The 25113-nt window shown below is 39.7% G+C and overlaps 1 protein-coding gene across 1 annotated transcript; it reads left to right on the forward strand.

Annotated features, from left to right (window-relative positions):
- The first annotated feature begins 280 nt into the window (after positions 1–280).
- On the forward strand, positions 281–20506 carry gig2e (grass carp reovirus (GCRV)-induced gene 2e). Its single transcript, XM_051941492.1, has 6 exons — positions 281–426; positions 4386–4887; positions 5117–5121; positions 11583–12068; positions 17251–17337; positions 19895–20506. The coding sequence occupies exons 2-6, from the start codon at positions 4403–4405 to the stop codon at positions 20404–20406; spliced, it is 1575 nt and encodes a 524-aa protein (XP_051797452.1). The 5' UTR covers positions 281–426; positions 4386–4402; the 3' UTR covers positions 20407–20506.
- The last annotated feature ends 4607 nt before the right edge of the window (positions 20507–25113 follow it).

The raw sequence follows: 25113 nt of genomic DNA on the forward strand, positions 1-25113 counted from the left end.
AAAAAAAACTCAGAAAGGCAGCAGCTAAATGACTATAATATGACACAAAATGAGCAGAAAGATGTAAAAGATTAGTACAAAAAGACACAAACCAAACTATGATGTATAAAGTCACACTTAATAAGCACAAAGGCACAAAATGACAACAAAAATACTCAAATTACCACAAACAAAACGGATGATCTAATGGGGAAACCTGGAAAGTCCCATAATCCCCAGGCTGCCTGAAGCCCGTTACCTCTGAGCTGCCGGCTGAGTCGACCACACCTAATAAATCGCATCTGTTTTGTGAACGAAAGGCAGAAAAATGTGCAGGAGGAGAAACGAAACTGAAACAGTGATGTCCATGTATGGAGCTTCCTCTTGAAACTTTTTATCTGAAGAAAACTGAGACGCAGCAGCAGTCCTGGACGAACTCAGAGAGAGGTACGTGAACACTTACTTTGCTCTCTTCCTTTTAAAGATTTAGCAGGAAATAATATCAACAGTGTGTGTTTTGGGAGAGATTTAACACAGCGGTGAGCTTCCTGTCTGATAACGGAAAATTCATGTTGATGTTTGCAGGACTAGGACTTCCTTTTGAGCTGAGTGGCCCGCTGCAAAAACACTGACTTTATCAGAATGTAGTCTGCGAATTAGCTGTTAGCTATTGACCAATGAACATGGCATCGGTTATCATAACAATGCTTCTTGTTCTGTCCCTATTCAACAAACTTTAAATAATGATAATGGTAGTAGATCAGTTTAATTAAAATGTGCCACAGACATTTGCATTCAACAGGAAACAACCTTTTAACAAGGTCGTAGACTGTGAAAGAGTCTACGAATCAAAGATACTCAGGAGAAGATAAAACAAAATTCTGCTTCTACCAACAGCTCACAGTGTGATCTGAAAAACTCCAACAAAAATGATTATAAACTGCAAATGACAGAGTGAATAACGTCTTTTTTTTAATCAATAAATCATGATGTTATTCGACCGTTTCAAAAAACTCTCAGCTGCAGCTATAATAAATCTGATGCAACAGTAATAACAGGAAGCCTCTTCCTTCGAGCCCTTTCTAGAGCTGCGACATTCACCAAGAGACAGCCTGGTTCTGGACCAGGTAAAAGAGTTTAAGTCCCCACTTCATCTGACTATTATTAAATTTGAACAAAGTTAAAGTTTTCTTTGTTTATATCTAAAGCTGTGTGCTGAAGATTTGAGATTGGCCCTTGCAGCGTGTTATTTCAGCCACTATTTTTGCAAAGGTAGTGTCTACAGATACGTACCCGTAGCGAGTCTCGCGAGTCAAGAAGCTGCTAACCACTGCAAACTGTTGAAAGGTAAGCAAAGGTTAAGGTTAGGGTCAGGTTTAGGGTCCGTACCTGTAGTACCGATGCTACGGGTCCATACCTCCAGCGTCTACCGGGAGTCACGTGACCAGACCTCGCGTATCTGATTGACAAATGGAAAGTGCCGTATCCGTAGTCCACAGGTTACGGGTATGGGTCCGTACCTCTAGCAACAATAGGGTGACCATACGTCCTCTTTTGCCCGGACATGTCCTCTTTTGAGAGGCTGTCCGGCCTGTCCGGCCGGCGTTTATAAAGTCCTTCAAATGTCCGGGTTTTTGATCTTGCCTAGCTTGAGCGCATCACAGACCAGTGTATTTATCATTCACGTTGAATGATTTCTTTGGAAACACGCTCTGAGAGGCGGAGTTTGAGCCGAACCCCGGAACGACGTATTAATCGATTCACAAAGCAGTACAGAGGCGCTCCACACTCACTCCTCACAGGCTGACAGGCAGGTAGGCACACTGCGAGAGAACACTCGAACCGAAAGAAAATGCCGAAACGCAAATGTCATTTCACTGATGAAATGCGAAAAAAGTACCCCTGTTTTCATCCGGGTCGTGTCAAATGGGAGGCAGAATGTACAGTCTGCAAAGCTGGGACTTATGTCTCTGTAGCTAATAAGAAAAGGAAAAAGAAGGGGAAAAAGGACTGTTGACTTGAGACATTATTTCTATATTTTTTTCATTTGCCATTAGACACATTATTTTGAACAATGGGCTAACTGAACATTGAAGAATAGGCTACCTCTCTTTTTTCTTTTTGTTTAATATTTTGAGGCATTATTTCTATTTTTACAAAATTGATAATTGGGAGGTTATTTTGAAGAATGGTACTCTACCTCACTTTTCCTAACTAAGGTGTAAGTGTCAGACTTAAGAGAGATGATTATTTCTTATTTTGTTAAACATCTGAATACATGTGTTCCTACACAACTTGAGTCAATAACTATTAAAGACTAGAGCATGCCATATTTGTATGTGACTGATTATATTGTTTAGGAGAATTGCTTTAAATTAAAATATATATAATTTATAAAGCAACTGTTAGTGAGTGTTTTGGGCTATTTTTCTGTATATCCAGGTAAAGTGTTCTTTTCTGGGGAATTCAGAATATCTGTTTAACTGAGTTTGAAGCACAGAAAGCCCCCTGACCCATGGAAAAACCCCTAAAAATGGGGGGGGGGGGGCTGAAAATTTTTCGCGTGCGAGCTGGAAGTGTGTCCTCTTTTCAGAGAAACAGAATATGGTCACCCTAAGCAACAACCTTTTGCAAAGCTGTATGTACGGGTTGTTTCTTGTTTACTATGCTCCCACACTTCAACGTGGAGCAACAGAAAAAAAAAAAAACATTTAAAAGATGAACCACAAACAAAGTATAGTATCACGAGCAAAAATGACTTTTTTTCAGACACAGAAATCAGACAACAATGCTCAAAATTAACGTTTTAGTTTCCTGAAAATGCCCAGTTCTCGGCGAAAAAGAGTCCATATGCAACAATAACTGACAATTTTAACTTTTTGTGGGGCCGCAAACATCTTTTTAGGAGAGATGGAATTTACTTAAACGAATCAGGAGTAAAACTTTTAGCCTCGAATCTTTCTTTCCTCCTGCGTTCCACTGTTCCCTTTGCCAAGGACATGAGACAAAGAGAGTCTAAACAAAAAGACGCATTATCAGAACACGGAGGACAGCCAACAACCCCCCTCAAGATATGAGCTGGTATCTTGAGAGATACCAAGGAGCTAAGCCACTCACCCCACCACCCCTACCATCCCCACCAGCTGGCACTGCTTGTGGGGATTCCCACTCTAGGACTGGGAATCCCCAAACCTCAAACAAATTTAGCTCTTTTAAATATTATGTCTTTGGCAGGTAAATTGTTTGTGATCAATGATTTTGTCATTTTATTAAAAAGCACAGGCTAGATTTTATTTTTTTTACTGAAATTTGGTTTGGGCAAAATAACAACGCAACAGTTCTTACTGAGGAAACCCCTAGTTTCATGAGTGAAGTAAGAAGGGAGGAGGAGGTACCATTTTGATGAAGGACAGCGTTCAATGCAAAAAGATATCCTTTAGAAAGTTTGACTCTTCTGAACATGTTCCAAATCCTTGTGTTGGACAGCAATTGGAAATACAGGGAGTCCTCAACTAACATCAGATCGATGCAAGTCAATTTTTGCCCCAAGTCGTAACTTTGGAGAAAATGTAAACAAAGCCGTTACATGCATCACAAAATCAATCAGTTCTTCATAAAAGTCATGAATACCAATGACGTTTGTAACTTTCATGAGTTATTTTACAAGAAGATAACAGAATATGTTGCACTGTTCTTACAACTTTAGTGTCTTATTCCATCTATTTTCTCCGAAGCACTGCCATTACACTTGGGAGCAATAATGAAGGGCAAAAAGTTAGCGAAAGTAGCCCAATCTAAGGTGGTGTAAAACCAGAGAATGTAAACAAAGCTGTCTTATAGCACCGCATGACAACGTATTCTTCCACTTTGCTTGCCAACTTCTTCCACGAAACCAGTTCTGATGTAACGACGAATCGCCGTAGGTCGAGGATGTCATAAACCAAGGTCCCACTATACCTACTGACTCCCAAAATACAAAACTAAATCTAAAGAACTAAACAACCTGAGAGTCTACGAATCAAAGACACTAAGGAGAAGTGTGGAGAAGAGGTTTCTGATCAAAGTATTATTTGTTCTATTGCTTTACAGTTACTCATTTTCTGCCAAACAATCATACATTAGAAACAGCGAGACTCAAATAACCCAGAAAATGGAGGTGAAGTCCCAAATAAGTTGAGAAAGGGACAGATGTGAGCTCATACCAAACGGCAAGTGAAAACAAAAGCAATCAGCACCTGCATATGCACAGTTCGTGTTATTATTACAGTAGCCAATCTTGAACTGTTTTCCTAACCAATAATCAACAGTTTTTAATTAGTCATTACTACAAAATAAAACCAACAGACATCCTTCCCTGTCCTCACAGTGATGTTATGTCTTCATGCCAATAAACGTCTTTTGTGCAGGGACACCTACATAAGAGATGCAGTACCAGTGGGCTGAAGACGACTTTCTCCCAGTGGGGGTGTTTCGACTGGAGACTGAAAGTCCTGTTAGGAACAGAAGATACGTCATGTACCACGGCACCACCAGAAAGAATGCTCAGAGCATCATGGCCTCAGGCTTTCGACAGTCTGCAGACGGGATGCTCGGTCGAGGCGTCTACCTCAGCAAAGACCTGAAGAAAGCGAGCCGTTATCCCCTGCACCACCCTGAGTGGGACAGGGTCGTCCTGAAGGTTGTGGTCAATGTGGGAGAAGTGATCGCCATCAACTATCAGCACCACCCGCATCAGAAGACCTGGCATGACTACGGGTATGACACCGCCTGGGTGCCGCCCAACTGTGGGATGGTGAGGAGTGGCTTGGAGGAGAATTGTGTCTGGGATCCAAACCGAATCCAGATCATCAAAGCCATTGAACCACTGCCAGTGCCACATGGCTATGGATATGGTGCATATGGCTACAAGTAAACTTCACGTGCAGTTACAGATTTACTTTGTGTGTTCAAATGTATTTTTATATATTTGGATAAAAAATAAATGACACTGCATTTTGTAACTGTGTCCCTGTAACCTGGAAATGAAATGTGTCATGAATCTGAGCGTCTGTCTGGTTATGTTGATAGTACAGTGTTATGAGTATGGTTTTAGTTTCAGATTTCCACATCTGTAACATCTACTGCCACTCGAATATAGTGAAGGTGATTTAAGTCTTATTGGCATTGATCAAACACTGGAAAATACATTAAGGCTCATTTAAAACTAGGTAAACCCTGTGGAAGGCATGTCACTATATTTAAACTGAATCTATAAGAATACACTTTTGTTTAACAGCAGATAACACCTTTATACATTATGTTAACAGACACATCTTGGAATAAAATGTGTTGTTGGGGGGCTTTATGGACCCTTCAGATTATAGATAATTGCACCACTTTAAAGATATTTGCAGTAAAATATACATTACAGTGAGTGCAGTGTAGCTAGATCTGTGGCTTTTAAACAAGTCAGTTTATTCATTCTACAGCTAAAAAAATGATTAAAAAGTAATACTGAACAAGCTAACTAGGTAACACTGCGACTACTTCCTAAAGTGAAGAAAGTTCATTCTTAACATGTAGCTGCTGTTTTTACTAAACAATCTCCTTATAACTAGTTCCTGTTCTGTAAGATTTATTACTTTAAGTAATGCTGCATTAACTCTTTAATAAAAACAATAGCTGCTAAGGTTAGGGTTAGATGCTTAGCTGCTAATAATAGCTAAAAACAACAACTTAATGTTTATGTTACCTACTTGTGGGTTAGCAAACAATGCTAAAGTAACTTTAAATGGTGAAATTTGTAATTTCTCATCAATTTGCAGATAAATTAATGTCACTGTGCCTTCATGCTGTGAGCTGACATTAGTTTTTCATACTTCTGACTTGAGTGGGACAGAAAAGTACTTATCAACTACCAAAATACACAAAATGAGCACATTCAGCAGCTACATGACTAGAACAAGACACAAAATGAGCAGAAAGACGTACAAAATGACACAGACTAAATTATGATGTACAAAATCACACAAAATGGGCACAAATGTACAAAATGACTACAAAAACACACAAATTGTCCCAATGGGGAAACCTGGAAAGTCCCATTAGCTCCAGGCCATCTACACTGGGTACGGAAAGTATTCAGACCCCTTGAAATTTTTCACTCTCTGTGTCACTGCAGCCATTTGCCAAAATCAAAAAAGTTCATTTTATTTCTCAATGTACATTCAGCACCCCATTTTGACAGAAAAAAAACTGAAATGTAGAAATTTTTGCGAATTTATTAAAAAAGAAAAACTGAAATATCACATGGTCATAAGTATTCAGACCCTTTGCAGCGACATTCATATTTAACTCACATGCTGTCCATTTCTTCTGATCCTCCTCGAGATGGTTCTGCTTCTTTATTGGAGTCCAGCTATGTTTAATTAAACTGATTAGACTTGATTAGGAAAGGCACACACCTGTCTATATAAGACCTTACAGCTCACAGTGCATGTCAGAGCAAATGAGAATCATGAGGTCGAAGGAACTGCCCAAGGAGCTCAGAGACAGAACTGTGGCAAGGCACAGATCTGGCCAAGGTTACAAAAGAATTTCTGCAGCACTCAAGGTTCCTAAGAGCACAGTGGCTTCCATAATCCTCAAATGGAAGAAGTTTGAGACGACCACAACTCTTCCTAGACCTGGCTGTCCAGCCAAACTGAGCAATGGTGGGAGAAGAGCCTTGGTGAGAGAGGTGAAGAAGAACCCAAAGATCACTGTGGCTGAGCTCCAGAGATGGAGTCAGGAGATAGGAGAAAGTTCCACAAAGTCAACTATCACTGCAGCCCTCCACCAGTCGGGGCTTTATGGCAGAGTGGTCCGACGGAAGCCTCTCCTCAGTGCAAGACACATGAAAGCCCGCATAGAGTTTGCCAAAAAACACATGAAGGACTCCCAGACTATGAGAAATAATGAGACCAAGATTGAACTTTTTGGTGTTAATTCTAAGCGGTATGTGTGGAGAAAACCAGGCACTGCTCATCACCTGCCCAATACAATCCCTACAGTGAAACATGGTGGTGGGAGCATCATGTTGTGGGGGTGTTTTTCAGCTGCAGGGACAGGACGACTGGTTACAATTGAAGGAAGGATGAATGCAGCCAAGCACCGAGATATCCTGGAGGAAAACCTCTTCCAGAGTGCTCAGGACCTCAGACTGGGCAAAGGTTCACCTTTCAACAGGACAATGACCCTAAGCACACAGCTAAAATAACAAAGGAGTGGCTTCAGAACAACTCTGTGACCGTTCTTGACTGGCCCAGCCAGAGCCCTGACCTAAACCCAATTGAGCATCCCTGGAGAGACCTCAAAATGTCTGTCCACCAACATTCACCATCCAACCTGACAGAAGTGGAGAGGATCTGCAAGGAAGAATGGCAGAGGATCCCCAGATCCAGGTGTGAAAAACTTGTTGCGTCATTCCCAAGAAGACTCATGGCTGTACTAGCTGAAAAGGGTGCTTCTACTCAATACTGAGCACAGGGTCGGAATACTTCTGACCATGTGATATTTAAGTTTTTCTTTTTTAATAAATTTGTAAAAAAAAAAAAAAAATTCTACATTTCTGTTTTTTTTTCTGTCAAGATGGGGTGCTGAGTGTACATTAACGAGAAATAAAATGAACTTTTTTGATTTTGGCAAATGGCTGCAATGACACAGAGTGAAAAATTTCAAGGGGTCTGAATACTTTCAGTACCCACTGTAAATTCTATGATCTCTGAGCTGCCAACTGTGCCGACCACACCTAATAAATCCAGTCTGACTATAAACCAAAAACAGAAGAATGTACAGGACGTGAAACGAAACTGAAACGGTGATGTCCATGTGTGGGAATTCCTCCTGAAGCTTTTTATTTGACGCATACTGAGACACAGCAGCAGTCCTGAATGAACTTGGAGAGGTACTTGAACTCAGCACTTCAGGAAAACTTTTCCACGAGTAACACATTTTGTTTGTTTTGTTTAAATCAGCCTTACATGCTGACAAATAGCTGTCTAAACTGCATAACTAAGTTGTCTATTGATGTAATTACTGAGAGTGAATCGAATTTATCACCACTTGATGAACATCTGCTTATGTATAGACACTACAATTTACTGATGTTACTTAAACGCCTCTCTAGCAGGTATAAATAAACACCAGGTTGGTTGGATTTCACCCAGAAAGCTTCTCATCACTTTATTCATCGCAGCACAGCAACTCAAACAGGTATGTTACCAAAATTAACTTTGAAAAAGTGAAATCAGTCATTCTAATGTCAGATTACAATGAAACCAGGTGATTCTATCAACATGAGCTGTTTTCTACATTTTCTAAGTGCAGAGTTTTCTGTAAGTGTAGCATTTTAAACGTTAATGAACTCGTTCATGTAATGGTGGGAAGCAGAATCGTGACTGATAGAATAATACAAACCAATTTAAAGTTACAGCCCTACAACTGTGTTAGTTATTGTGAATAAATGTAGTGCTTTTTCTTCTTAGCGGGGTCGATCAGTATCTTCCTGCCAGCAAATGCATTCTTTATCATCCAGTACACCCCCTGTAAAAAGTTTTAGAACACTGTCTCATTCAAATAAAGTAGAACTTGTCCTACAACTCTTGACAGGGGGTGTATTTCATCATATGGATGTGATCAGGGCAGGACTCTGATCATACATGTAAAGTGTCAGGCAGACTGGAGCATGTTCAGGGCATTCACACAGCATTTGAAATTTCATGGCGAAGGATCAAAATTCCAGAGGCCGCCACGGACATGCCCTTTGACTTTGGAAAAAGATTTTAATAACTTTTGCTCATTAAGGCCTCCTGTATGTACTAGTCGAATTTGAGGTGAATTGGAGTTTCCCCCTAGGAGGAGTTCGCGCAAGAAAAAAAAATGAAAAATGGGCAAAATCTGACATTCAATGCAAAAAAAAGCTCACTTCCTGTTGGGTTTGGAATGTGGCTGTCACTGACTTTTTTGTTCAGCCTGACGTACTGCATATGTACCAAATTTGGTAGATACACCCCCTGTCAAAAGTTGTAGGACAGGTTCTACTTTAATTGAATGACAAAGGGTCCTAAAACTTTTGACAGGGGGTGTATGTCTGAGTCAGATCATTCCCTTCATTACTCCCAACCACAGCGGCGATGTCGTTATAACTTGTAAAACTGGTAACGGTACCAGTGATACAAGTACTAGTGTGTCATCCACTAAATTCACCATTTTATATATATTTTAAAAACATTCACACCTGACCATCTCCTTTGTCTGTTGTTTTTTCTCTGTGCACACGTTACTCAGTAAAACGTAAACATTTTTTTTTACAGGTTTTGTAACGTTTGAGCAGAAAATTTATAGAGAAGGGGGAGTCATGTCAATTTTTGCATGATTTTTGTTTTCTTTGCTTCAATCTGTGGTTTAAGTTAGAAGCTATAACTGGAAAAATAATGTAGGTAGAAATTCTGTAGGTCCATTGATACACACGTGGACAAAATTGTTGGTACCCCTCAGTTAAAGAAGGAAAAACCCACAATTCTCACTGAAATCACTTGAAACTCACAAAAGTAACAATAAATAAAAATTTATTGAAAATTAAATAATCAAAATCAGCCATCACTTTTGAATTGTTGATTAACATAATTATTTAAAAAAAACAAACTAATGAAATAGGGCTGGACAAAAATGATGGTACCCATAACTTAATATTTTGTTGCACAACCTTTTGAGGCAATCACTGCAATTAAACGATTTCTGTATTTGTCAATGAGCGTTCTGCAGCTGTCAACAGGTATTTTGGCCCACTCCTCATGAGCAAACAGCTCCAGTTGTCTCAGGTTTGATGGGTGTCTTCTCCAAATGGCATGTTTCAGCTCCTTCCACATATGTTCAATGGGATTCAGATCTGGGCTCATAGAAGGCCACTTTAGAATAGTCCAACGCTTTTCTCTCAGCCATTCTTGGGTGTTTTTGGCTGTGTGTTTTGGATCGTTGTCCTGTTAGAAGACCCATGACCTGCGACTGAGACCAAGCTTTCTGACACTAGGCAGCACATTTCTCTCCAGAATGCCTTGATAGTCTTCAGATTTCATCGTACCTTGCACACTTTCAAGACACCCTGTGCCAGATGCAGCAAAGCAGCCCCAAAACATTACTGAGCCTCCTCCATGTTTCACCGTAGGGACAGTGTTCTTTTCTTCGTATGCTTGGTTTTTGAGTCTATGAACATAGAGTTGATGTGCCTTACCAAAAAGCTCCAGTTTGGTCTCATCTGTCCAAAGGACATTCTCCCAGAAGCTTTGTGGCTTGTCAACATGTATTTTTGCAAATTCCAGTCTCGCTTTTTTATGAGTTTTTTTCAGCAGTGGTGTCCTCCTTGGTCGTCTCCCATGAAGTCCACTTTGGCTCAAACAACGACGAATGGTGCGATCTGACACTGATGTACCTTGGCCTTGGAGTTCACCTTTAATTTCTTTGGAGGTTTCTCTGGGCTCTTTGGACACAATTCGAACGATCCGTCTCTTCAATTTGCCATCAATTTTCCTCTTGCGGCCACGTCCAGGGAGGTTGGCTACTGTCCCGTGGGTCTTGAACTTCTGAATAATATGAGCCACTGTTGTCACAGGAACTTCAAGCTGTTTAGAGATGGTCTTATAGCCTTTACCTTTAAGATGTTTGTCTATAATTTTTTTTCGGATGTCCTGGGACAATTCTCTCCTTCGCTTTCTGTTGTCCATGTTCAGTGTGGTACACACCTTTTCACCAAACAGCAGGGTGACTACTTGTCTCCCTTTAAATAGGCAGACTGACTGATTATGAGTTTGGAAACACCTGTGATGTCAATTAAATGACACACCTGAGTTAAATCATGTCACTCTGGTCAAATAGTTTTCAATCTTTTATAGAGGTACCATCATTTTTGTCCAGGCCTGTTTCATTAGTTTGTTTTTTTTAAATAATTATGTTAATCAACAATTCAAAAGTAATGGCTGTTTTTGATTATTTAATTTTCAATAAATTTTTATTTATTGTTACTTTTGTGAGTTTCAAGTGATTTCAGTGAGAATTGTGGGTTTTTCCTTCTTTAACTGAGGGGTACCAACAATTTTGTCCACGTGTGTATGTATAAGTAGTCTTCGATGGTACAACCCCTCTTTGACAGAATAATACAAACCAGTTATATGACGGTATAAATCTGGTCCAAAAATGTCCATGTTTCTGTGTAATCCAATCTTCCACAGAAACACTGAAGTTTTTTCTGGCCAAATTTACACCAGATTTGTAATCTTTACTCTTTTTTTTTTTAACCTGAAGAACATCCAAATTCAGTCAGCAAAATGTTGAGAACTGAACAATCTTGTGTTTAAAAGTATCAGAACATACAGAGAAATGATGTCACTAAAGTAGGAAAAACAGTCCATACCCTGAGCAGGGGTTACTTTTACATACATTTACCTCATTAGTTAAAGGTTCTTCCGTATCTAATATAAAAGAATATTTTAAAAGCCCACTAGGTCCCAGTTAAATATGAATAATTCTTAATTCATCCTCTTACTCACAGTGATGTTAAGTCTTTATGTTAATAAACCTCTTTCCTGCAGAGACACCAACAAAAGAGATGCAGTACCAGTGGGCTGAAGACGACTTTCTCCCAGTGGGGGTGTTTCGACTGGTGACTGACCACCCCCAGAATGGCAAAACCTACGTCATGTACCACGGCACCACCAGAGAGAATGCTGAGAGCATCATGGCCTCAGGCTTTGAACAGTCTGAAGACGGGATGCTCGGTCAAGGCGTCTACCTCAGCAGAGACCTGCAGAAAGCGAGCCGTTATCCCCTGAACCACCCTGAGTGGGACAGGGTCGTCCTGAAGGTTGTGGTCAATGTGGGAGAAGTGATCGCCATCAACTATCAGCACCACCCACTTCAGAAGACCTGGCATGACTACGGGTATGACACCGCCTGGGTGCCGCCCAACTGTGGGATGGTGAGGAGTGGCCTGGAGGAGAATTGTGTCTGGGATCCTGAACAAATCCAGATCATCAAAGCCATTGAACCACTGCCAGTGCCATATGGATATGGATATGGTGCATATGGCTACAAGTAAACTTCACGTGCAGTTACAGATTTACTTTGTGTGTTCAAATGTATTTTTATATATATTTGGATAAAAAATAAATGACACTGCATTTTGTAACTGTGTCCCTGTAACCTGGAAATGAAATGTGTCATGAATCTGAGCGTCTGTCTGGTTATGTTGATAGTAGAGTGTGATGAGTATGGTTTTAGTTACAGATTTCCACAACTGTAACATCTACTGCCACTCGAATATAGTGAAGGTGATTTAAGTCTTATTGGCATTGATCAAACACTGGAAAATACATTAAGGCTCATTTAAAACTAGGTAAACCCTGTGGAAGGCATGTCACTATATTTAAACTGAATCTATAAGAATACACTTTTGTTTAACAGCAGATAACACCTTTATACATTATGTTAACAGACATATCTTGGAATAAAAGGTGTTGTTGGGGGGCTTTATGGACCCTTCAGATTATAGATAATTGCACCACTTTAAAGATATTTGCAGTAAAATATACATTACAGTGAGTGCAGTGTAGCTAGATCTGTGGTTTTTAAACAAGTCAGTTTATTCATTCTACAGCTAAAAAAATGATTAAAAAGTAATACTGAACAAGCTAACTTGGTACCACTGCGACTACTTCCTAAAGTGAAGAAAGTTCATTCTTAACATGTAGCTGCTGTTTTTACTCTATAAAATCTCCTTATAACCAGTTCCTGTTCTGTAAGACTTATTACTTTAAGTATTGTTGCATTAACTCTAATAAAAACAACAGCTTAGCTGCTAATAATACCAAAAAAACAGCAACCTAATGTTTACGTTACCTACTTGTGGGATAGCAAACGATGCTAACGTAACTTTAAATGGTGAAATTTGCAATTTCTCATCAGTCTGCAGACAAATTACGGTCATTTTGTTTTCATACTGTGAGCTGACATTAGTTTTTCGCAGAGGTGGGTAGTAACGAGTTACATTTACTTAAGTAACCTTTTGAAAAAAATGTACTTCTGAGAGTAGTTTTTCTCTGTCATACTTTTTACTTTTACTTTTACTTGAGTAGATTTGTGAAGAAGAAACGCTACTCTTACTCCGTTGCACTGGGCTACATTCGACTCGTTACTTTTTATTTATGACGTTAGATCTGCTTTATTTTGCCAGAGAGATGCGCCCAGTAGATCTACCACATGACTGTGATTCACCAATCAGACGAAGCAACAATAATCTACGTTTCACCAGACGTTGCCCTGCGGTTACATTAGCGGCATAGCAGCACAAACTTTTCACACGTAGCAGATGGAATGAAAAAAAATGGGGGAATTTTCAAAAAATTTTGTCTTGCTTCGGAGTCTGACAACATTAGCATAGCATTAGCATGGATATCTCTGTATTTTGTCTTCTGTTAACTAACATGGGCAAAGTGAAGCGTGACGTCAGGCTTGATAGGTCCGCCTGATACGGGGATACAGCATTCACATACAGTCTATTAGCATGCAGTATATTTTGTCACTGGAAGTAGTTTGCACTGTTCAGACATACAAACGTTACCTTACTACAGGTATTTGTTTCAAAAGATTAACGTTGTGAAAAACTGAGATTAGGAAATTTGTGTTTCTTGTGCCTTAACTTATCGTTTTGTAAAGATGTTATTTATTTTTGCTATTTTTTTATTTTATTATTTGGAAATACTAGAATTTGCACATTATTTTACATTTTTTGTCTGTCTGATCACATCATTTAAAAAATAATAATTTCACATTACAATCAAACAGTTACTCAGTACTTGAGTAGTCTTTTCACCAAATACTTTTTCTCTTACTTAAATAATTTTTTTGGATGACTGCTTTTTACTTCTAATTGAGTGATATTATTTTGAAGTAACATTATTTTCACTTAAGTACAATTTTTGGCTACTCTACCCATCTCTGGTTTTTCATACTTCTTACTGTGATGGGACAGAAAAGTACTTATCAACTACCAAAATACGTAAAATGAGCACATACAGCAGTTAAATGACTAGAACAACACACAGAATAAGCAGAAAGATGTACAAGATTAGTACAAAATGACACAGACTAAACTACGATTTAAAATACCCCGCAACATGGGCACAAATGTACAAAATGACTACAAAAAAAAACACACAAATTGTCATTGTCCCAATGCGGAAACCTGGAAAGTCCCACTAGCTCCAGGCGATCTAAAGTCTATGATCTCTGAGCTGCCAACTGTGTCGACCACACCTAATAAATCCAGTCTGACTATAAACGAAAAACAGATGAACGTACGGGACGTGAAACGAAACTGAAACAGTGATGACCATGTATGGGAATTCCTCCTGAAGCTTTATATTTGACGCATACTGAGACACAGCAGCAGTCCTGGACGAACTCAGAGAGGTACGTGAACTCAGCGCTTCAGGAAAACTTTTCAACGAGAAACACATTTGGTTTGTTTTGTTTAAATCAGCCTTACATGCTGACAAATAGCTGTCTAAACTGCATAACTAAGTTTTCCACTGTTGTAATCACTGAGAGTGAATCGAATTTATCACCACTTGATGAACATCTGCTTATGTATAGATGCTACAATTTACTGATGTTTCTTAAACGCTTCTCTGGCAGGTATAAATAAACACCAGGTTGGTTGGATTTCACCCAGAAAGCTTCTCATCACTTTATTCATCGCAGCGCAGCAACTCAAACAGGTATGTTACCAAAATTAACTTTGAAAAAGTGAAATCAGTCATTCTAATGTCAGATTACAATGAAACCAGGTGATTTTATCAACATGTGCTGTTTTCTACGTTTTCTAAGTGCAGAGATTTCTGTAAGTGTAGCATTTTAAACGTTAATGAACTCGCTCATGTAACGGTGGCAAGCAGAATCGTGACTGATAGAATAATACAAACCAATTTAAAGTTACAGCCCTACAACTGTGTCAGTTATATTATTCCTGCCAGCAACTGCATTCTTCATCATCCAGTATGTCTGACTCAGACCGTTCCTTCATGACTCCCAACCACAGTGGCGATGGTATTATAACCGGTTTAACTGGTAACGGTACCAGCAGGGGTAACCTGGCAATAGCCAGATTAATAATTGTGTAGTACTTGATAGTACTCCACAATATCATTCTGGGACCGCTCCATGTAAATCCGTTCGGAGGAAAGAGGCATGGATTGGACAATGCAACAGTATGTCCCGCCTCTGACAGGTTTGTTTTTAGCCAATCGCAGGATCTTCACAACGAGCGGAGCCAATTGGTAGATTAAACAGATACATGTTAGACTAAAAGGTGTTGCTGGGGAGTGTGTGGGTTCAAACTAGGCTAGCTAGCTAATGCTGCTTATTACTTCAGAAAAGTAACAAAAGTTCACATTCTCAAAAAGTAGCTGCTGTTTTTATTCTGCAAAGTCTCCTTTTAACTAGCTCCTGTTTTGTAGGATTTATTATTTTTCCCGCTGTGGTGTTACTTCTTTAATAAAACCGATAGCTTAGCTGCTAATAACAGCAAAAACACAACAAGCTAACCTTAATGCTAACTACTTGTGGGTTAGCAAACGATGCTAAACTCACTTTAAACGGTGAAAAGATTAATTTCTCATTAATTAATAGATTAATTAAAGCCCCCATGTTTCATTCTGTGAGCTGACTTTAGTTATTCATACCTTTCAGGAAGTTTGCGCCACAGTGTGCAGCTTCTGCCTAGTGGGACTCCTCCATCAACAGTATGTCCCGCCTCTGACAGGTTTGTTTTTAGCCAATCGCGGGATCTTCACAACGAGCAGAGCCAATTGGTAGATTAAACTCTTACCAAAACCCGGAGATAAAAAAGCACAAACATTTTTACCATCCAGAAATGCGCAAAGCGCCTCTCGTTGTTCTTCCTTCAAAGAAGCGATAGGAGATTCAGCTAAAACTGACTTAATAGCAGCATCTACACGATCGTTGTCCTCCGTTGCCGTGTTTGTTTTGATCTACTGGCGCTTGGTGTCGTCTTCACACCCGGATATCCCGCCCCACACACAAATACTGCTGCGTGATTGGCCCGTGCCAACTTGGCTCTGTACGAACAGTGAATGCGGGAGCGGAGCAAAATGGTTTCTTGAGAGATTTGTGAACTCACAAATATCACGAGAAATCAACTTGCTGGCAAGGTTACAGCAGGGGTGGACTGGGGCACAAAATCAGCCCTGGCATTTTTGGCCCAGATCAGCCCACAACATTATCGGTTGACTGAATCAAGGACAAAAACTAACAGAAAGGTTGGATTTTCAGAACAAAAATTCAAAAACATATTTAGAGACCTATACAAACTTGTTGACAAATTGGAACAAAAATTGTCAAGGAGGGGTTATTCAACTAAAATCCAAAGAGGTCCAGTCAGAGAAAATGTATTAAAGCAAAGGTCCAGAACATCAAAATGTCTAACTTGAATTAGTGTGATATATGTTGATGTAACCTAGTAGTTTTATTAGTGTCTGCATGTAATCAATAACTGACCATCAAATCAAGTAAATTCAGTACGTTTCAAAAAACATTTCACCATTTTTTTTAGAAATAACTTTTGACATAACTGTACATTTCAAAAATAAAGCACAGAACTTGAAAAATAATGACTGAACAACCTGAACCAACTTCCATGCATCTTCAACAATTCCTACATCTCAAAAATGCAAACAGCTGAACACCTTTACATTTTTTTTCCTATCTTATATCACTCCCCTCAAATCCCTGCTGCTTAATGGGAGAACTGAGCTGCCAGTATTCTGAATCGTGGTCTGAATGGTGTCAGGGTCATTCTCAAACACATCTGGAGCTCATGGGTCAGTCTGGTACGGTATTTAGTTTTGATTATGTTCATAGTTGAGAAAGCTGCCTCACAGCTGTATCTATAGCCGAACATAGTCAGCATGTGGAGAGCTACTTGCTTCTCGGTGTCACGTTATTTGTCTTTCTATTTTGTCTGTCCGCCTCTCGTCTGTCCTTTGGCTCTCAACTGTTTTCTGAACGCTGAGCTTGCTTAGTGGCTACAATGCAGAGATTTCATTGGCTGTCTAAACTCGTATGTAATTGGTCTGTGTTTCCTGAGCTGAAAACCAATGCCGTAAACACTGGAAAAGCTGCGCCAGGATAATAGAAGAAGCCCGTGAAATTTAAAATCCTGTTATAATTTACTGACTACAGGCATGGGGGAACTTGTTGAGCAGCCCCTACTAGACATCGGCTCATCGGGACAGTCCCTGGTATGCCAGATGGCCAGTCCACCCCTGGGTACCAGCAGTACAAGTACTAGTGCATCATCCACCAAATTCACCAAATTATATTTAAAAAAAAACAAACAAACAAAAAAAACATACCTGACCATCTCATATTCGTCTGTTTGTTGTATGTGCCCAGGTTTTGTAACATCTGAGCAGAAAATGTACAGAGAAGGCGGAGTCATGACAATTTTTGCATTGTTTCCTTTTCTTCAATGTGGTTCAAATTTGAAGCTATAACTGGAGAAATAATATAGGTAAAGTAGGGCGGGCCCAAATAGTGGTTTCTGGCCTCCGAATATTCGGGCCCTATAAAAGATGAATATCTGAATATTCATTCCGCTCCCTAATGGATACCAAAATTAATATCTGGATACCGCCATAGCGAACAAATATTCGGATATTCGGGACATTTGGGTCCAGCCCTAAGGTAAAGTCCTGAAATTTGGTAGGTCCATTAATTTGAATAAGTAGTCTTCTATGGTACAACCCCTCTTTGACAGAATAATACAAACCAGTTATATGATGGTGTAAATTTGGTCCAAAAATGTCCATGTTTCTGTGTAATCCCATATTCCCCAGAAACACTGAACTTCTTTCTGACCAAATTTAGACCAGATTCATAATCTTTCTGTAACCTGAAGAAAGTCCACATTCATTCAGCAACATGTTGAGAACTGAACAATCTTGTGTTCAAAAGTACCAGAACATATAGAGGAATGATGTCACAAAAGTAGAAAAAACTGTCTGTAGCCTGAGCAGGGGTTACTTTTACATACATTTACCTCATTACTTAAAGGTTCTTCCATATGTAATACTAAAGAAAAATGCAAAAAGCACATTAGGTCCCAGTTACACACGTGGACAAAATTGTTGGTACCCCTCAGTTAAAGAAGGAAAAACCCACAATTCTCACTGAAATCACTTGAAACTCACAAAAGTAACAATAAATAAAAATTTATTGAAAATTAAATAATCAAAATCAGCCATCACTTTTGAATTGTTGATTAACATAATTATTTCAAAAAAAACAAACTAATGAAATAGGGCTGGACAAAAATGATGGTACCCATAACTTAATATTTTGTTGCACAACCTTTTGAGGCAATCACTGCAATTAAACGATTTCTGTATTTGTCAATGAGCGTTCTGCAGCTGTCAACAGGTATTTTGGCCCACTCCTCATGAGCAAACAGCTCCAGTTGTCTCAGGTTTGATGGGTGTCTTCTCCAAATGGCATGTTTCAGCTCCTTCCACATATGTTCAATGGGATTCAGATCTGGGCTCATAGAAGGCCACTTTAGAATAGTCCAACGCTTTTCTCTCAGCCATTCTTGGGTGTTTTTGGCTGTGTGTTTTGGATCGTTGTCCTGTTGGAAGACCCATGACCTGCGACTGAGACCAAGCTTTCTGACACTAGGCAGCACATTTCTCTCCAGAATGCCTTGATAGTCTTCAGATTTCATCGTACCTTGCACACTTTCAAGACACCCTGTGCCAGATGCAGCAAAGCAGCCCCAAAACATTACTGAGCCTCCTCCATGTTTCACCGTAGGGACAGTGTTCTTTTCTTCGTATGCTTGGTTTTTGAGTCTATGAACATAGAGTTGATGTGCCTTACCAAAAAGCTCCAGTTTGGTCTCATCTGTCCAAAGGACATTCTCCCAGAAGCTTTGTGGCTTGTCAACATGCATTTTTGCAAATTCCAGTCTGGCTTTTTTATGAGTTTTTTTCAGCAGTGGTGTCCTCCTTGGTCGTCTCCCATGAAGTCCACTTTGGCTCAAACAACGACGAATGGTGCGATCTGACACTGATGTACCTTAGCCTTGGAGTTCACTTTTAATTTCTTTGGAGGTTTCTCTGGGCTCTTTGGACACAATTCGAACGATCCGTCTCTTCAATTTGTCATCAATTTTCCTCTTGCGGCCACGTCCAGGGAGGTTGGCTACTGTCCCGTGGGTCTTGAACTTCTGAATAATATGAGCCACTGTTGTCACAGGAACTTCAAGCTGTTTAGAGATGGTCTTATAGCCTTTACCTTTAAGATGTTTGTCTATAATTTTTTTTCGGATGTCCTGGGACAATTCTCTCCTTCGCTTTCTGTTGTCCATGTTCAGTGTGGTACACACCTTTTCACCAAACAGCAGGGTGACTACTTGTCTCCCTTTAAATAGGCAGACTGACTGATTATGAGTTTGGAAACACCTGTGATGTCAATTAAATGACACACCTGAGTTAATCATGTCACTCTGGTCAAATAGTTTTCAATCTTTCATAGAGGTACCATCATTTTTGTCCAGGCCTGTTTCATTAGTTTGTTTTTTTAAATAATTATGTTAATCAACAATTCAAAAGTGATGGCTGTTTTTGATTATTTAATTTTCAATAAATTTTATTTATTGTTACTTTTGTGAGTTTCAAGTGATTTCAGTGAGAATTGTGGGTTTTTCCTTCTTTAACTGAGGGGTACCAACAATTTTGTCCACGTGTGTAAATATGAGTAATTCTTAATTGATCCTCTTACTCACAATGATGTTAAGTCTTTATGTTAATAAACTTCTTTCCTGCAGGGTCACCAACAAAAGAGATGCAGTACCAGTGGGCTGAAGACGATGGTCTGCCAGAAGGGGTGATTCGACTGGTGACTGAAAGTCCTGAGAATGGCAAAACCTATGTCATGTACCACGGCACCACCAGAAAGAATGCTCAGAGCATCAAGGTCTCAGGTTTTCGACGGTCTGCAGACGGGATGCTCGGTCGAGGCGTCTACCTCAGCAGAAACCTGGAGAAAGCGAGCCGTTATCCTCTGGAAGAACCAGAGCATAACAGGGTCGTCCTGAAGGTTAGGGTCAATGTGGGAAAAGTGATTGCCATCAAATATCAGCCGCACCCGTATCAGAAGACCTGGCATGATGCAGGATATGACACCGCCTGGGTGCCGCCCAACTGTGGGATGGTGAGGAGCGGCTTGGAGGAGAATTGTGTCTGGGATCCTGAACGAATCCGGATCATCGGCATCCTTGAACCACAGCCAGTTCAAGTGCCACATGGCTTTCAATTTTGTGCATATGGCTACAAGTAAACTTCATGCACGGTTACAGATTTATTTTGTGTGTTCAAATGTATTTTTATATATTTGGATAAAAAAATAAATGACATATTTTTGTAACTGTGTCCCTGTAACCTGGAAATTAAATTAACAATCTGTCATGAATCTGAGCGTCTGCCTGGTTACGTTATTAGCAGAGTGTGATGAGTATTGTTTTAGTTGCAGATTTCCACATCCATAATATCTGCTGTCACTGGAATACAGTGAAGGTGATATAAGTCTTATTGGCGTTGGTCAAACACTGGAAATTACAGTAAAGCTCATGTAAAACTCTGCATTACTAGGAGAGGCATGTCAGTATATTTAAACTCAATATATAAGAGGACACTTTTAACAGCAGATAACACCCTTATACATTATGGTAGCAGATACATGTTAGACTAAAAGGTGTTGCTGGGGAGTGTGTGGGTTCAAACTAGGCTAGCTAGCTAATGCTGCTTATTACTTCAGAAAAGTAACAAAAGTTCACATTCTCAAAAAGTAGCTGCTGTTTTTATTCTGCAAAGTCTCCTTTTAACTAGCTCCTGTTTTGTAGGATTTAATATTTTTCCCGCTGTGGTGTTACTTCTTTAATAAAACCGATAGCTTAGCTGCTAATAACAGCAAAAACACAACAAGCTAACCTTAATGCTAACTACTTGTGGGTTAGCAAACGATGCTAAACTCACTTTAAACGGTGAAAAGATTAATTTCTCATTAATTAATAGATTAATTAAAGCCCCCATGTTTCATTCTGTGAGCTGACTTTAGTTATTCATACCTTTCAGGAGGTTTGCACCACAGTGTGCAGCTTCTGCCTAGTGGGACTCCTCCATCACAGATAGGTATAAAAGAGCATTCAACAGGTGGATCGAACCAACCGTAATGAAGGCAGAGGGGTGTCTGAGCAGACCAGTCCAACTTAGAAATTGTAAATTGTACTGAAATAAGTAATAATTAAATCACTCACTGTGGAAGTAGAATTTCTGAGGAGTGGTCCTAAATAAAAACCTGGAGGTGACGTGTTCCCCTCCTACTGAATAAACACTTCCACCACCTGTCCGTCATTTGAAGGAGTTCAACTTTCTGGAATTCAGAAATAAACCAACACATAAAACCCCAATATATTGTTTTATCACAGCAGGGAAGGGTTCATTATGCAAGTTTATTTATACAAGCAACACAAAATATATGCAGAAATGTGAAAATGTCATTCTACAAAAAAAAGAAACATTTAAAAAACACAAGACATCATCTTTCTTTCAACTAACTACAGATATCTGTAAAGTAATTCTATGTTTTCTGGATTTATTTATGGTCAACATATGCATTTAGAAACAAATCTGTGAGTTTTACTAGTTATCATTTATAATTTTGCAAAATTGTGAAAATCTGGAAGGAGAATTTCAAGAAGAAGATAAATAATTTAGATTATTTTTTAACCAAAGTGAGAGCTGTGTCCGCATACTCGGCATTAAGTCAGACACGTTTCCGGTGGGTGTTGGACTCCGCCAGGGCTGCCCTTTGTCTCCAGTCCTGTTTGTGGTTTTCATGGACAGGATTTCAAGGCGCAGTTGTGGTGGGGAGGGTTTTCGATTTGGGAGCCTCAGGATCGCATCTCTGCTTTTTGCAGATGATGTGGTTTTGTTGACATCCTCAGACCATGACCTCCGGCACGCACTGGAGCGGTTTGCAGCCGAGTGTGAAGCGGCAGGGATGCGGATCAGCACCTCCAAGTCCGAGGCCATGGTTCTCTGCCGGAAACCGGTGGAGTGCTCCCTCCGGGTTGGGGGGGGAGTTGCTTCCCCAAGCGAAGGAGTTTAAGTATCTCGGGATCTTGTTCACGAGTGATGGGAAAATGGAGCGAGAGATGGACAGGCGGATTGGTGCGGCGTCAGCAGTAATGCAGGCATTGTACCGAACCGTCGTGGTGAAGAGGGAGCTGAGCTGTAAGGCGAAGCTCTCGATTTACCAGTCCATCTATGTTCCAACCCTCACCTATGGTCATGAACTTTGGGTAGTGACCGAAAGAACAAGATCGCGGATACAAGCGGCCGAAATGAGCTTCCTCCGTAGGGTGGCTGGGCTCAGCCTTAGAGATAGGGTGAGGAGCTCAGACATCCGGAGGGAGCTCGGAGTAGAGCCGCTGCTCCTTCGCATCGAAAGGAGCCAGTTGAGGTGGTTTGGCCACCTGATTCGGATGCCTCCAGGGAGACTCCCTCTGGAGGTTTTCCAAGCGCGTCCGTCTGGGAGGAGACCCCGGGGCAGACCCAGAACTTGCTGGAGGGATTATATATCTCGTCTGGCCTGGGAACGCCTCAGGATCGCCCAGGAAGAGCTGGAAAGCGTCGCTGGGGGGAGGGACGTCTGGAACGACCTGCTTCGCCTGCTGCCCCCGCGACCCAGCCCCAGATAAGCGGGGGAAAATGGATGGATGGATGGATTTTTTAACGGAAAAAGATATTAATTCATATGTTGACAATAAATACACCCAGAAAAGCTGCAGGTTTGACTGAAACAGGAATTTTCTTGGCGTTTTTTTCATTTTCCACCTTAAGAATAAACAGCAAGGTGACAACAGAGTTACTGACACAGTGACTTATTTATGCTTATTTCTGTCTATAAAGCATCCTACCATACTACTTCATATCCAGTGCTGTGAAAAAAAGTATTTCCTAATGTTTATGTTTGCATATTTCTCACATCTAAACGTTCCAGATCATCAAAGTAATATTCATATTTCTTGAATATTAGACAGAGATAGCCAACAAGCAAAAAATGCAGCTTTTAAATCATGATTTATTCAAGATTTATTGAAATCTTGAATAAATTATTGTTTATTGTATTTTTAAATGATCATTTATTGAAGATTTATTGACAACCTATAATCACCCCTGTAAAGAAGTAATTGCCCCTAAACCTAATAATAATTGGTTAGTCCCCTGGCAGCAATGAGTGCGGTATGCTAAGATGCTTGATAGACAGAAATAAACATAAATAAGTCACTTTGCTGTTTATTCTGAAGAAAGAAGCTGGAAAAAGTCCAGTATAATTCTTCTTTTCAGTCCAACCTTCAGCTTCTTGGTAGAAACATTGAATATAACACCAGTTTAACTTAACTGACTCCCAGAGATGCAGACCTCCTGACGTTAAAGCATTTATTCAGTCTTTAAATCTCCTCCAGATGAATGAAAACTGAAGCTCGTCTGCAGATTATCTCAGCTGACTGCTCTTCTAAACGCCAACATGCGTGCAGCGGCTTCATTAACACGGTTTCCTGTTGTTCTGTCGCTGACGCATGTTTCTGAAAACTGTGACTCATTGTGAGGCGAACCGCTGCTCTGAACGACAAACGAGATGCTGGTGATGATGATGTTTAACGCTCCAGTTCGGTTCCTTCAGCCTGAAATCAATCACTTAATGAGGCTGTTTGACTTAAATCACAGAATAATGCAAAAAATGAATCATAAATATCAAAAACTCACCTCCCTAAAGTCAAACTGAAACTTTGTAGCTGCTGAAACATAAATATCCTTAATGTCCTTTGTGTTGATTTGGTTTTAGTTTCAATTATTCACATAAGGGATTAACCTATCGATTAAGTTTCAAGCAGACATTAAACTGAGGCTGATGCTGAAACACTCACCATGTTAGGAGGCTTTGACAGTGTAAAATAAACAAATAAAATTAGTAAAAAGAAAAAAGAAAACTCTGGCAATAAAATATACATTTCATTATTCAGACAGTTTCTTTTATGAACACTTCAAAGCCACTGAAGTTATTTATTAATCTATTCTCTATAATCAGTCAAACTCACCTCGTACTGACATCAGTGACGTCTAAAACTGCAGCTGAAGTTCATTCAGACTCTCAGCAGATAAATTTAACACGTAGAAACTGCAAACGAGAGAAAAGAGATGAACATGATGCTGGAAGACAAACACTCCATCAGACAGTTTTACCTCGACTGGATGAACTGACGACACAAACCCGTTACTTTCTGCCTGAACGCTGCTGCTAATCGACCAAAAAGGTAAAATGTGAAACGTGAGTCATCAGTGGTGAACTTTCTCTTGTTCCTGCCGTAACTTTGTGGTTTAGTATCCGTGTTGTTCTAAAAATACAGCTGTTCTCTGAAAAACTTCCCTTTTCCCTAAAAACTACAACTTTTTACACTACAATATTCAATATTTGAGCATTGATCAGTTATTAAACTCTGTAAAGGTACTGAGAACATTATTGGTTTTAAATAACTAGGTTGTTTTTCTGTCTTTTATAATCTGATGTGATGTCCTTTTAGTTTTCCTATCTCTAACTTGGATTTTAAACAGTTCTCTATAAGGATTATTAGTATTATTTCAGAAGTTATGCAATTTTTCTGAGTCCTTAAACGTCTACACTGTACATTAGCATTGCTAAAAGCTAACTAGCCTAGCTTAGCAGAGTAGCAGTCAGTGCCAACCTGACTGTTTGATAAAACCACATTTTAATTTCTATACTGACACAATTTTAATTAAAGAATTCAAAATATCAAAAACCAGCCTCAAAAGTTGGTGAAATGTCGACTAAAGACTGTATTTTCGAACAAATGTGGATGCATCCATTTACATATGTTTTCTGGAGGCACAATGTTAGCCTGGTTTGAAAATGATGCACTTCTTTCCAGGTTTAAGTCAATTTTGACAGCCTATGTCTCATTTT

The sequence above is a fragment of the Acanthochromis polyacanthus genome, chromosome 21, assembly GCF_021347895.1.
Source record: "Acanthochromis polyacanthus isolate Apoly-LR-REF ecotype Palm Island chromosome 21, KAUST_Apoly_ChrSc, whole genome shotgun sequence".
Lineage (NCBI taxonomy): Eukaryota > Metazoa > Chordata > Actinopteri > Pomacentridae > Acanthochromis > Acanthochromis polyacanthus.

Excerpts from the sequence above, each read along its gene's own strand:
- gig2e (XM_051941492.1), top strand. The coding sequence starts at position 4,403 with ATGCAGTACCAGTGGGCTGAAGACGACTTTCTCCCAGTGGGGGTGTTT. Across the intron at positions 12,069-17,250 it reads GCCATATGGATATGGATATG|GCATGGGGGAACTTGTTGAG; the intron begins GTGCATATGGCT and ends TACTGACTACAG. Across the intron at positions 17,338-19,894 it reads GATGGCCAGTCCACCCCTGG|GGTCACCAACAAAAGAGATG; the intron begins GTACCAGCAGTA and ends TCTTTCCTGCAG.